The 12,412-nt window shown below is 37.7% G+C and overlaps 2 protein-coding genes across 7 annotated transcripts in view; both read left to right on the top strand.

The window, feature by feature from the left end:
• The first annotated feature begins 471 nt into the window (after window positions 1–471).
• Window positions 472–8,591, top strand: LOC122770106 (lysosomal membrane ascorbate-dependent ferrireductase CYB561A3). Of its 6 annotated transcripts, none has more exons than XM_044027091.1 (7): window positions 472–514; window positions 2,398–2,560; window positions 4,358–4,562; window positions 7,341–7,549; window positions 7,650–7,804; window positions 8,158–8,326; window positions 8,421–8,591. In XM_044027091.1, exons 2-7 carry the CDS (start codon window positions 2,405–2,407, stop codon window positions 8,442–8,444), a joined length of 918 nt encoding a protein of 305 aa, XP_043883026.1. In that variant the 5' UTR covers window positions 472–514; window positions 2,398–2,404; the 3' UTR covers window positions 8,445–8,591. The 6 variants fall into 6 exon arrangements, with proteins under 6 accessions (XP_043883026.1, XP_043883022.1, XP_043883023.1 ...); XM_044027087.1 differs by lacking the exon at window positions 472–514 and adding an exon at window positions 521–1,268; XM_044027088.1 differs by lacking the exon at window positions 472–514 and adding an exon at window positions 521–925.
• Window positions 8,592–10,460: 1,869 nt separating this feature from the next.
• Window positions 10,461–12,412, top strand: part of loxl2b (lysyl oxidase-like 2b) — a 34,905-nt gene continuing 32,953 nt past the window's right edge. Inside the window, exons 1-3 of the mRNA XM_044025325.1 lie at window positions 10,461–10,491; window positions 10,663–10,715; window positions 11,451–11,638. The gene's annotated coding sequence lies outside the window, so the exon portion shown is untranslated. The remainder of the gene's footprint in view (window positions 10,492–10,662; window positions 10,716–11,450; window positions 11,639–12,412) is intronic.

The following is a 12,412-nucleotide window of genomic DNA, read 5'->3' on the forward strand; positions in this document are numbered from 1 at the left end:
CAAGTGTGTCTGACCTAAAACAAATTAAACTAAAGAAGCAGGACCTGTCTAATAAAAGATGGGATAGGGGAATAAAATATGTTCTTGTTTTATTTAGTGAATCGGGGCAAAAACAGCGCAGAAAATTAGATTTTCATATAAATAATTATCTTATTCATTTGAAAAAAAACATGAAAATATCTCAGTAATTCAGAGATGAGAGCAGGATTTTTTTTTTAATGAAAACAATAATATTGATTCAGAAATACACAGCTGAATTTGACTTAGACTACATCATTCATTTTTAAAAATAGCTTCTTTTTTCAGGTGTATTCAACATGTTTTCTCACGAATGCTGGAGAAAGTAGCAGCAGTAATGTCACATTACACAGATTACATATTTACAGACGCATGTAATCAGATATAGCGTTAATAATAATGATAACCCGTCACCTGAGGCTGCAACACGCAGGTGACGGGGAAGAACTACATCTCCCACAAGGCCTTGCGCTGTCAACAAGGAAGTGGGTTATAGGTAAGATGGAAAAGTTTTCTTCCTGGTTTGAGTGTTTTCTCCCCGTAAAATACCGCGTTTTTTCCTCTGCGTGTCAAACGTCTTCCGGCGTTTTTATGTGGAGTGATTTTAAACGAGGTATACGACGTAACGTCTCTTAAACAAGCGACATCTACGTCTTTAAAGAGCATGCTAGCTCAGGTAGATAAGACTCAAGTGCGTTGTTGTGGCTGCTGCTGACGGCGGCGGGAGCACATAGGTGGTGGTGTCAAGTTATTTATATCATTCTGTTTTTTATGTTCGAATGTAGTCGTTTATTATGAAAAAAACCGAACAGTCTGTGTGACCAGCGAGAAACGAAGTGTTTGAGCGCTTCAACGGTGAAGGACGACGGACTATACGAGTCTTCAATGAAAAAACAGGCAGTTTAAGGTCACACTTCTTAAACAAACAAATACTGCGTTGTGGTTTCGGGGTCAAAGTTTGGTTTTAAGTTCGCTTAACCATTATACACTATTCGGCTGTTTGATAGTAGTGGCAAAATACCTTGAATAACATTATTTTGGTCATTGTTTGTATTGTTTCGTGAAGGTGCCACCATTTTATGTACACGGGCTTTTTGTGGTCAAATTTGTCCCATGTCTGTTCATAAAGACTGTATTCACCAATCTTTTTCAAAAAGTGACCTCAAATACCTTTAAATGAAGGTAAAAATGTTGTATTTTTGTACATTGGCTGTTTATTTTCAATTGGATCAACCCAAAGATGGAAAATAGTGAGTTTTTAAATGAAATCCACGACTTTGTGCTACTTAAACATGTGAAATGTGTGTTATAATAAGCATGTTGGCAAATTAGTCTCTGAAAATGTATCATGTATTGTGGCTTTACTTCACTTTTACAGACAGTTTGGGTCAAGTTTGTCCAGTTTGTGATTTTTTACAGCAGTAAAAACTAACCTAAATATCATTATTTTCATCTGAAATGTGATTATTGGTTTCTAGCAATTCTGAAAAAACAAAGGTTCTACACAAATATTATTATGAGAAGTGTTCAAATTGTGTTTATTATGCAACTGTGACACTTTGTGTAATCAATGAGTAACACTGTAGTAACACTGACAGACTGTACAAGTCATCGTTGAATAAAACAAGCAATTTAAGGTCACACACACATACATGTAAAGTTAGATTTAAGTTCACTTAACCCTTACATACTGTTTCTCACATATAAGAAAAAATGTGTTTTTGGCTGTTCATGGTTGTGGTGTGACCTTGCGCTTCTTAAACATGTGACATGTATGTCCTAATGAGCGTGTTAACCAGTTAGACTCGTATCGGTTTGTGTGTTTTGTTCTGCCAGTGACGGGGTCTTTCAAAGTCATTGTTTGAAATTGTGTCGATTCATGATGAGACTGTAAAGGAAGGTGAACTCACTCACTCACATAGTCTGCGTCATTGATCGGAAATGCTTCGTTATATCAGAACATTATCAAAAAAGGTCTTGTTTTATTCAGTTTTACTGATTTCTGGATCAAAGAAACCAGACAATATTCAAGAAGCTGAGAAATTGGATACCTTGTTTTAATTATTGAAAGGAAACACTTAAACCAGTTAATTATCATAATAGTTATCAATGAACCATTGCAGCCCTACGATTAATGTATTTTAAACTTCTATTTTTTTGTAATAGTACTACAAATATGTGTACATGTAGGCATATGTGGGTCAAATTTGAAAAAAAAAGGTGAAACTTTGTGCCACACGTGTGTGTATGTGTGTGTGTGTTTATTTCTTTATGAGTAGAGTGTGGACAGAGTTCAAAGAAGCCTTGACTCTGTCACGAGATGTGAAGAGAATTTAACCGTTAAATATGTTCTGAAACATTACATTTGCTTATTTGCAGGCAGCAGATGCAGCAGGAGGTCCCCTCCTCCTTCTCCTCCTTCTCCTCCTCCTCCTCACCACCATCACCACAACACTGCCTCCTCCCGCTCACACACCTTGATACTGCTGCCCAATGTGGAAGTGAGACTTCAGCAGAAGTGGAGGAGAATCACGAAGTGAGAGTGAGTAGTAACGCAGTGACTGAGTGTGTGTGTGTGTGTGTGTGTGTTGGCTCATGGTCGAAAGAGAAAGAGAGTCATGAGGTAAATCAGTGACATGTGTATGGCGAGCAGCTGAGGTCTGCAGAGTAAGGAAGTGTTCTCACTTTTACAGCTGCCGTGCACGAGGTAAGGTGTCTCACACCATTCTGCTTGTTCCTGACAGCCCTTAAACCGAACCTTAATTATACGTAGGGCTGATTATTGTCATTATTTTATCAACGTAGCATGTCAGAAAATGTTGAAAAATGTTGATCTGTGTTTCCTAAACCATAAAAAAAATGTTTTGTTTTTTCTACAAACCGAAAATGTGCATTTCTTTTAATGGTTTCTTCACTATATGAAGCAAAAGAGCGATTTATTAAATATCAGGATAGTTCATGATTCATTTAGTAACTGATAAATAGTTGATAAATCATTGCAGTCCTAAAATTAGGATAAGATGTGTATTGTTATTGACACTATACAACAAAACTGTGTCTACTCATTCATCATAATGCTTTTTTTAACAATCAATCAATAGCTTTGACTTTGTACTTGACTCTTTGCTCCCCGATAGAACTAGACTTGGGTTTTATTTACGTTATATTAAACTGATTCACCTTAAAATGTAATCATGAGTTAGTGATGAATGTGTTAAACTGTTTAAAAGTTCTTTTTGCCTGGTGGGTGCGTTCTTAAAATCATTCATCTAAAAAAAACAAAAACAAAAAGGTCTTAAAATGACAAAAATAATCTTCAAAAGTCTTTAAAGATGTTAAATTATGGGAAGTAGGATTGGGATGTTATGATTTCTTTCTGGTGTTGTAACTGGTTCCTTTTTTTTTTAAAGATATATATATATAACTCACTGATTATAGTGGAACCAACAGTCTGTTGTAACAGTCTTACGAGATGAATGGATGACACGGAAAACCACGATTTTTCCACATGGCAGAAACCAGAAAACGGGCAATGTGTTCGAGTCACGGTGTATTTTGTGACTCAAATGTGGCACAATGGTGGATCCACATGTGCGGCACGAAATGGAAAAACTGCCAAATTCTATTTTTGTTATGCTCTAATCTTCAAGACGATCATTTGGTCGAATTAATCCCTAACCCCTTTGAGATAGACGTTACATTCCATGTGGAGATTAAAAATGCTGCGTCACTGCTGCGATCGACCATGTTTTTGTTTTACACTGTGAGACTTGGGCGCATCTGCTTTTCAGTTTAGGCGTCTCGCCTACTTTTATACGTGTGACGTATGCGGTTGATGTTGATGTTGATTTACAACTGACAATGTATTGATATTATATCTATATCATGACATGAGATAAGATGTCTTCTTAGATTTTGGATATCATCATAAGTTGCTGTTGGCTGTTGCGTTGATAAGCATCATATTTATTTTATTGACAAAATTCTATTTTAAACACTTCTTTCATTTTAAGCCTACTTAGAATTTGAACATATTTATAATAATAATGACATTGTTTCTAACACATGTAAATTTATCTATCTATTATTTATAGGAACCATGTCAAGTCAAGAGCACATTTAAAAACAACCAAAGTGCTTTTAAAGGCACTGCGACATAATAGCATAAAATCAGTAAAAACATAAAAAGTAAAAAGTAAAACCATAAAATAATGAAATTGTAAAATCTAAATAGTAGCATCGGGTGCTTGCTGTTCATCAACACATCACTCTACACTTCCCTGCTCTGTTTCTTTGTTTTTGTTTATTTATGTATGTTCTGATTTCATGTTTTTTTTAGCTTGAAATCATCCCCACGATGAGGTCCATCGTCGTCTTCTACATGTGCTACCTGCTGTGTCTGGGCCTGGGCGTGGCCTGCGTGGCGTGCGTGTGTGTGTGGAACAGCCAGTGGCGTGGTGGCTTCGCCTGGGACGGCTCCGCCCTCCAGTTCAACTGGCACCCGGTCCTGATGGTCACAGGCCTTGTGGTGGTGTACGGCATGGGTAAGTGACTCTTTTTTTTATTATTATTACTTAATACTTAGTGAAATCCAAGTTTAAAAGGTGTAAACTCACTTTGTCAGACCGGTAACCATAGATACTTTAAAGTCGCAGAGTTTCATTTCTGTTTCTCACTTCTGTTCTTCCCTCTGACAGTGTTATAAGTGACATAATTACACACTGCAGCTTTTCTTTGAGGTGTCACGTGTGTGTGTGTCACACCTCAGTGATTTGTTACTTGTTTCATGCTAAATAAGCTCAAACACCAGGAGGTCAGAGCCTTTTTAGAAAGACAGTGTGGACATGATTCTTGCTGCTGGTTTGAGTCATACAGTAGGAGGAACTTCACAGTTCCTGTTATTCCTGCGCAAAATATTCATATTAGTGAAACCTGCGTTAAATGTTTTATTTATTTTTTGGATAAAACTGGTTTGTTTTTGTTTTTTATGTTGATGTGACTTTAGTATGTGGTTCTAGATCAGTTCTATGTCCTGTATGGGAACCTTCATCCTCAAAACCCCTCATTGATTATGTTGTCAAGTCAACGTTATTTCTACAGCACATTTAAAAACAGGCAGGGTTAGTAACCAAAGTGCTTTACATAGTTAAAGGCACAGCAACAAGGTATAAAATCAATAAAGAAAAAATGAAATAATAAAATGGTAAAAATCCAGGTCAGACATGTCCAAAGTTCGGCCCGCGGTCAGATTTTATACGGCCCACAACTTCAGTTTTATAATGTATTATTTATGGTCAGGGACAGATTGAGACAGAAAATCGGCCCCGTTAGCTTAGCTGGTAAGGAGTTGACAGACAGACTGATTCATTTCCTTTTATGTTATTATGATATCTGACTCCAGAGGTGAAAGAAAGGCAGAATTGTTGCATTAGTTCACTTGGTTACATTGCCATTTTAAAAATGATAATTGGTAGAAGTGTGCAGGGTTGACGCTTCTTCTCCTCAAGTGAAAGCCAAGGTGAAGAGGTGGGTCTTTTAAAAGTTGGGACGTCCCCGTAAAGTCCAGGGGATGAGGGGAGTAACAACGTATAACTAACCTCAGAATATTTTTAAAAGAAGAAAGGCAGAGGCAATCGGTTTATTTACAATGAATTAGCAGAATGTAAACTTCAAGCGAGCTGCACCAAAAGTAGCTGACCGGCTCACAAGAGAGGGAAAGACACCATTAACTTAAACAGCCACATCAAACCAAGTGAAAATACACCCTGTACACACTGGATAAAGTATCACACGTAAGAGTAAGAAAAAGGTTGAGTGGAGAAAACACACAGATTCCTAAGCTGCACAGAGCAAACACACCGCTAAGTGGCTCACAGGCTCCTAAGAGGCCCGTCCCAGCTTTGTATGTCCACAGCTTGACTGCTGAATTGAAGGCACCCAATTACCCGGGATTTGTCTGGATTTTGGGACAAGGATGGGGTGTGAAGAAGAAGAAGCAGTTCAGAGAGATACGATTACAAGCTTTAAAAACCGACAATTACATTTTAAAATCAATCCTAAAACAAAATAGGAAGCCAGTGGAGGGAGAAGCAACACAGGTGTGTTGTGGTCTCTTTTCCTGTCAAAAGGGGAAGCGGCGGGCTGCGTTCTGGACTAGCTGGAGTTGTTGGACAGACATAGAGAATTACAGTAATCCAGCCGAGATTTGGCATCATTTAAATGTCAGTTGTGAACGAGAACATGTGCTTTCTGCGTTTCCTGAGAAAATGCAGTCGTGAGTCTCTTGGTGATTTTGTCACACTGGTTCGGACTCATTGCTGATCTGTCATCATTGTTACTGTTGTGTAGAGTTTTGTGACATCATAAATTCCACCCACTTTTAACCTGGACAGGTCAAACCAGCCAGAGTAATAAACACACGTGTGTCTCTGCACACACAGGCATAATTACACCACACGTGACCCTATAGTAATATAATACACGTCTAGAATTGACTTCCTTCTTTAATGGCATGGTTAAAAACCATTTAGTTTGCAGTGACATAGTGTGTGTGGATAATTATGAAGCATCGTTGTGTAACTCTATGCAGACGACTTTATAGTTTATTATGTCCATGGTTGCTGTAGGAAGTATCTAGTTCTCTCTTTTAGATGGTGGTGATGGGTACGCTGGGATTAGTTCACTTTATTCTAAGGAGACGGTATATTTAAACCTTTTAAATGCACCAATTCACCTTTCAAGTCAACCCACTTTAATTATGCAGGGCACTGTCATCAGATTACTGTCATTAAAAGTTGTGCATAGAATATACAGCTTCCTGGGATACTATACAGGCCTGACCGTATGGCCAAGAAGTATAGAAGTAAATTTTACACTCTTAAATGTATCATTATTTTAAATGTTTCTGAAATTGCTGCATATAAATTGATTTTACAACCAACTTAAACGTTGTCAAAAGTCACGATGGAAATATTGTAAATGCCGTTCGTCAACATCGACAACAGCAAAAGAGTAAATATTCCCCATTAATGGGACGATGTTCAGTGGTCTTTCATTCCACTGCTGTGAAATCCACTTGTGTTTCTGTCTGTTTGTCTGATTATTGTAGATTTTTGCATCTTGGCACTCAGCACTGCCCTCTAGAGGAAGTATTGTGTAATGGTGATAACGTTTGGGATGGACATAAAACAGACAAAAATTGAGTATAAATGGGCCTTTAAAAGTGGACGTTCCATTCAAATTTTCTTATGAGGAACTTCGAAAATCCGACTTCACTGCAACACTAAATAATTTCAACTTTCTTGTTGCACCTCCCCCTGCAGGTGCTGTGTTGTACCGCATCCCTCTGACCTGGGGTGAGAATAAACTTCCCTGGAAGATCCTCCACGCCGTGCTGATGCTCGCCGCCTTGATCCTGTCAATCCTAGGACTCTGTGCCGTGTTTGACTTCCACAACGCCAAAAGCATTCCCAACCTCTACTCCCTTCACAGCTGGATCGGCATTGCTACCGCCGCGCTTTTCGCCACACAGGTATACATGTGCACTAAATGGAATCACTTACTCCTTATCAATGAAATGTAGAGAGCAGAGATGTTCAGCCTTTTCTTGGATGTCCGTTTCTTTTGTCTAGTGGGTGGTGGGTGTGGCCGGCTTCCTCCTGCCCTGCTCCCCCGTGTCGCTACGCAAACTCCTGAAACCCGCCCACGTGTGGATGGGTGGAATTATAATGCTGCTCAGCATCGCTGCCTGCATCTCCGGAATCAACGAGAAACTCTTCTTTTCTCTGTAAGTGAAGCCGAAACACTGATCGACTATTGTTATCCTTCAAATTATGATGATATCTCTGGCTTTGGGGTCATTTTTAAGGGGGTTAACGTGCATAAAAACTCTTGAAACTCTTGGGCTTTGTGGCGCCCCCTAAGGTGAAAACGGAGGCAAAATTGAGTTCTACCGAATCTCCCAAAGCTTGGTGGGAAGATGGGATTCTAATTTCTTTCTCCACTGCTGCTGCTTCTTCTTCTTCTTTCTTCCTCTAACTGACGGCCATCTCGTGGGGCATAATCACCTGACAACGTTCGACGTCACACCTTCAATTTCCAGCTTCACACTTAATGATTCTCCGATCTCTCTTCCCACAGTAAAGGAAACACCAACGGAAGTCTTCCATACTCGAGTTCCCCACCTGAGGCTTTGTATGCAAACTCATTAGGCGTTCTCATTGTGGCTTTTGGTTTAATTGTCCTGAAGATTTTGTCCAACCAGCAGTGGCAGCATCCAGACTCTCGGCAGCAGAGTACGGTGTACACGGTGAGACCTTCAGTGCATTTAAAGAGATGTATTAAAAAAAGATGTAATTTAATCCAACATTTTGTCTTAATCCTGATCTGCTTTCCCCCCACAGCCACTGCTTCATGAAGAAAATTAATGAATGAATGAATGAGTGAATGAATGAAGGAAATACAGATGACACAACCCTGAGATAATGCAAGAATGATTTAAGTCTGTAAATATTTATTTGGAATTATATTTAATATTGTTTTGTTTGCCCTAACAAAGTAAAATAAAAATCTAAACTTTGAAGAAGAAGGTATTTTCCAATGTCTTATTTGAGTCACACCTACATGTAAAATTTTACATTTTAGACACCTGGAAATTCAAATTTTCGTTTGTTTTCTACTTTTTCTAGTCTTTGAGAGTTTTGCTGTCTTTTTTCTCTCCCAACATTAGGGTATAAATGCAAAAAAAGTGTCTAATTAGGTCTGGAGGGAAACACAGGATTTTCACTTTTGAAGATCTTATGGTGCTACCTTTGAAAATGTGAGTCAAAAACAAACACAAATGTTAACGTGAACCTGTAGAATGTGACCTCAGGAACTGATGATTGTCTACAAGACTGTGACTGAAGCTCTTTTGTGTGCCAAAGCAGCAAAACACAGAAGTAGAATGAAGGTGAGAGGAAGTTTTCACCACTGAGATCAACATACTGTAGTTCATGTGAAACCACCGACATCAGGTGTCACAGGTAGATTCACTTCTGCTCACACATGAGAACCACAAAGGATGTTGTCATCACTGAGAGCTCAGTTGTCCGTCACCTGATTTGGTTCCTGTAGCTTCAGGTGACGTGAGGCTGGTTTTCATTGACAAATGTTATTGGTTAAACATTAATTTGGAAATTGAAGCATACAACACACTTAAAAACATCACTTTTTGTTTAAAAAGTAGACTTTTTAAACTTTTGGGAATCAAAGTGTACTAATTATTGCTGCTTTACATAGAATCTATCCTGCTGAAATAAATGAATTATAGATAGCTCACATAAGTCACAGATTTCTACATGAAGTGGAATTGTCTCGTCATCCACAGGGTGGCAGCAGAGTCAAGTCCAGTCTAGTTGAGGTCTTTATCCTTATAATGACAAATTATGTATGATTTATGTACAGTTTCAGAAAAGATACAGGAAAGTATGACAAGTAAAGTGTGGTATTAGCTCGTGTATCCGGTTATATTTATTAACAATGCGTCTCTATTGCGCCACACGTGTTAACACAGTCCTGATTGGCTGATTTGTGCCTCTTCACTTTTGAATCCTTGATCATCATCTTTCATTCATAAAATGAGGCAAAGTGCATACTCCAATTATCTTAATTATGGTTTCCCAAATCACTTAAAATCCAACAACACTTAATCAGTGTTACGCTCTGAGGGTGAAAAGCAGTTTAACAAATGAGAGAAACAACACTGTTATCTTGCCTTGGAATGGCCCACCATTGTAGACTAAAGCTAATTTTATAGTATTTAATTCAGTATTGCTAAATGCCCTGCAGGTTGTATCACCCATGTTCACACATATGGAAAAGGTGAGAAATGTGTGGTATTATTTGTTTGCTTTGAACAAAATTGATAATATATATTTGAGCCTCATATTTTGGTACAAAATGTCTCTTTTTGAGATATTTTTTTCCACTTTTCCGCTCCTTTTACGTGATGTTTCATGAAGAAAAGACATAATTCCTGTTCCTTATACTCCAAGTAATCTGAAAACAATATCATGCCTGTTGTTTTCCTCTGTAAGAACAGGAGAAAAAGAAAATCCTCAGTGCTACTAGCTTGCTAGCAAACGGCAATTAAACTGCTAACTACTATTAGCATTCAACTAAAAATATTAAAGATATTGAGGAATAAGGCGTTTAATTGATTTTCTGTGTAAATAGAAATGTAGGGAAAAAATGTGAGCATGTTTGTTCTGTTTCTTTTGAGGCGTAAACCTTGAAAACTAAGCCCTAGCTGTTAGCCCTCGCTAACCAGTTTGATTACTCCATCACCAAATATTGGAGTGTTTTTTTTAAATAATTAAGACAAGTGATTTTTCAGCTTCTTAAATATGAATATTTTCTGACTTCTTTACTCCATATAACAAAGAAATTGGTTTGTGGACAGAACAAGACATTTGAGGACATCATAATTTGCAGGTTTGAGAAACACTGATCAACACTTTCTGACATTTCATATGCACCAAATTATGATTCATGTAAAATAACTTACAGATGAATCAATTATGAAAATAATCGTTAGTTGCAGCTACTCAAGTCGCGCCTCAAACACACAAAAACTGGCTGATTTATTTGTCTGTGCTGTGGTAGAAACACAGTGACGCAAGATGATGGCTGCCCTCTGAAATGAGACGCAAGACAAGGTACGTGTAAGAGAAACAAAACAATAAACCAAATATTTGCTTTATTTTAACATGATTGATGATTGCACACATGTACAAACATGGTTATGGGTAGTATCTTCAAATTCTGCCAATTAACCATCAAATCACTGCATCTTTAACGCTATAATTACACTGATTTGAATCCCACTTGACTTATTTTTTAGACCAATAATCAGTGGTTGAATCTACTGTATATTGTTATCTACTTCTATTCAGTTTCTTCTTATCAAACTGTTACACAGATGTAAGTATTTTTTTTATATTTTATATAATTCTTATTTCTTGGTTATAGGAATCTCTAATGTTTCTATTCTTAAGTACTTCAATCAAGTCACTTAACACCATAACTGCCTCATTCCCTGTGCAATACTGCAAATTATACCACTGTCCTACCTGAGTGTGCTTGTTTATTTCTATATACAATGTTATTTTTGTTTACCTTTTTTTCATTTGTTGCGTTGTACATACTTAATAGTATTTAACAATCTCATATTTCCTTATCTTATTGTACTTTTCTACGTTGTTGTGATTGTACGCTGCTGTAACATTGCAAATGTTCCCGTGTGGGACGAGTGAAAGATTATCTTATCTTAAAAACCTTCCTGTGTCTAATTCATAATTTAATCCTTTAATCAAAAAATGTCCCAACTTTCAAACAGTCTTTGAAAGCAGCATGACAACTTTACTTAACTACTGTTCTCCTGTTGTTTTCAGGGACGGTTTCTTCCACGTCCCGGTGATGTCATGGTGAAAGTGGGCGTCAGGTAGGCGGAACCAGAGCATCAGGTGGGCGGTGCCAGAGCTGAAGAGCCTGGTTCAGATTAACATGAGAGGGAGTGAAAGTTATCGGTGAAGCTGCAGAGAGAGAGAGACGGTCCTGACTGAACTGCAGCAGGAGAACAGTGAGTTATTTCTCGTTCTGTTGTTATTGTTGTAGAAGTGATGAATGTGTTTTTAAAACTGCATTATCAACTATTTTGATGCTTGATTTGAGTGTTTTTTCACTTGTTTTTTAGCTTCTTAAATGTGAATATTTTCTGGTTTTCTTTGCTCCATATAACAAAAAACAAAAAAAGGGAAAACTTCATATTTTTAAATACCTTTGAGAACATCTTGTGAGAAACTTTTTTTCACAATTTTACGACCCAAACACTGATTCATCGACTATAAAAAATAATGATTATAGTTGCAGCCCTGGTGTTTTTTACTGTGCTGTTGTTTTAATGGTTACATCATGATGGTCTGGTTCGTTAAATCTGTAGTAGGATTAGGATGATGGAGGGTGTGTGCATGATTCACGTTCATGTTATCATTACTCTTCTATGGTAAATTAAGTTATAGTTTATGCAGTTTGAAACAGCCTCAGTTGACCAGAGTGCTGTACAAACAAGTCAATTTAAAATGCAGTGAAACAATCTCACAGAACCTAAACTCTGAGGCCATTCTGCAGCAGTTTTTCTTGATTACATAAGAGCAGCACACTGAGTCTGAGCATGGCATTGATCTATGAAACTTAACCAGCTGATCATCACAGTTTACTTTGTGGCTGGTGATTTTCTTCATGATGTTTCCATGTTGAGGTTTGATCACCCGGTCAAACAAATGTTACAGTTTAAAGATTTACACTTTCACGTCAATGAGGATCTGATGGATTCAACAGTAGATTGGATACTTGG

The sequence above is a fragment of the Solea senegalensis genome, linkage group LG5 (genome assembly GCF_019176455.1).
Source record: "Solea senegalensis isolate Sse05_10M linkage group LG5, IFAPA_SoseM_1, whole genome shotgun sequence".
Lineage (NCBI taxonomy): Eukaryota > Metazoa > Chordata > Actinopteri > Pleuronectiformes > Soleidae > Solea > Solea senegalensis.

What these genes read in the sequence shown, in the direction of transcription:
- LOC122770106 (XM_044027091.1), top strand. Translation starts at nt 2,405, where the DNA reads ATGCAGCAGGAGGTCCCCTCCTCCTTCTCCTCCTTCTCCTCCTCCTCC. An exon ending in AGGAGAATCACGAAGTGAGA is followed by an intron (nt 2,561 to 4,357) that starts GTGAGTAGTAAC and finishes TGTTTTTTTTAG; the next exon opens with CTTGAAATCATCCCCACGAT. An exon ending in TGTGGTGGTGTACGGCATGG is followed by an intron (nt 4,563 to 7,340) that starts GTAAGTGACTCT and finishes CTCCCCCTGCAG; the next exon opens with GTGCTGTGTTGTACCGCATC.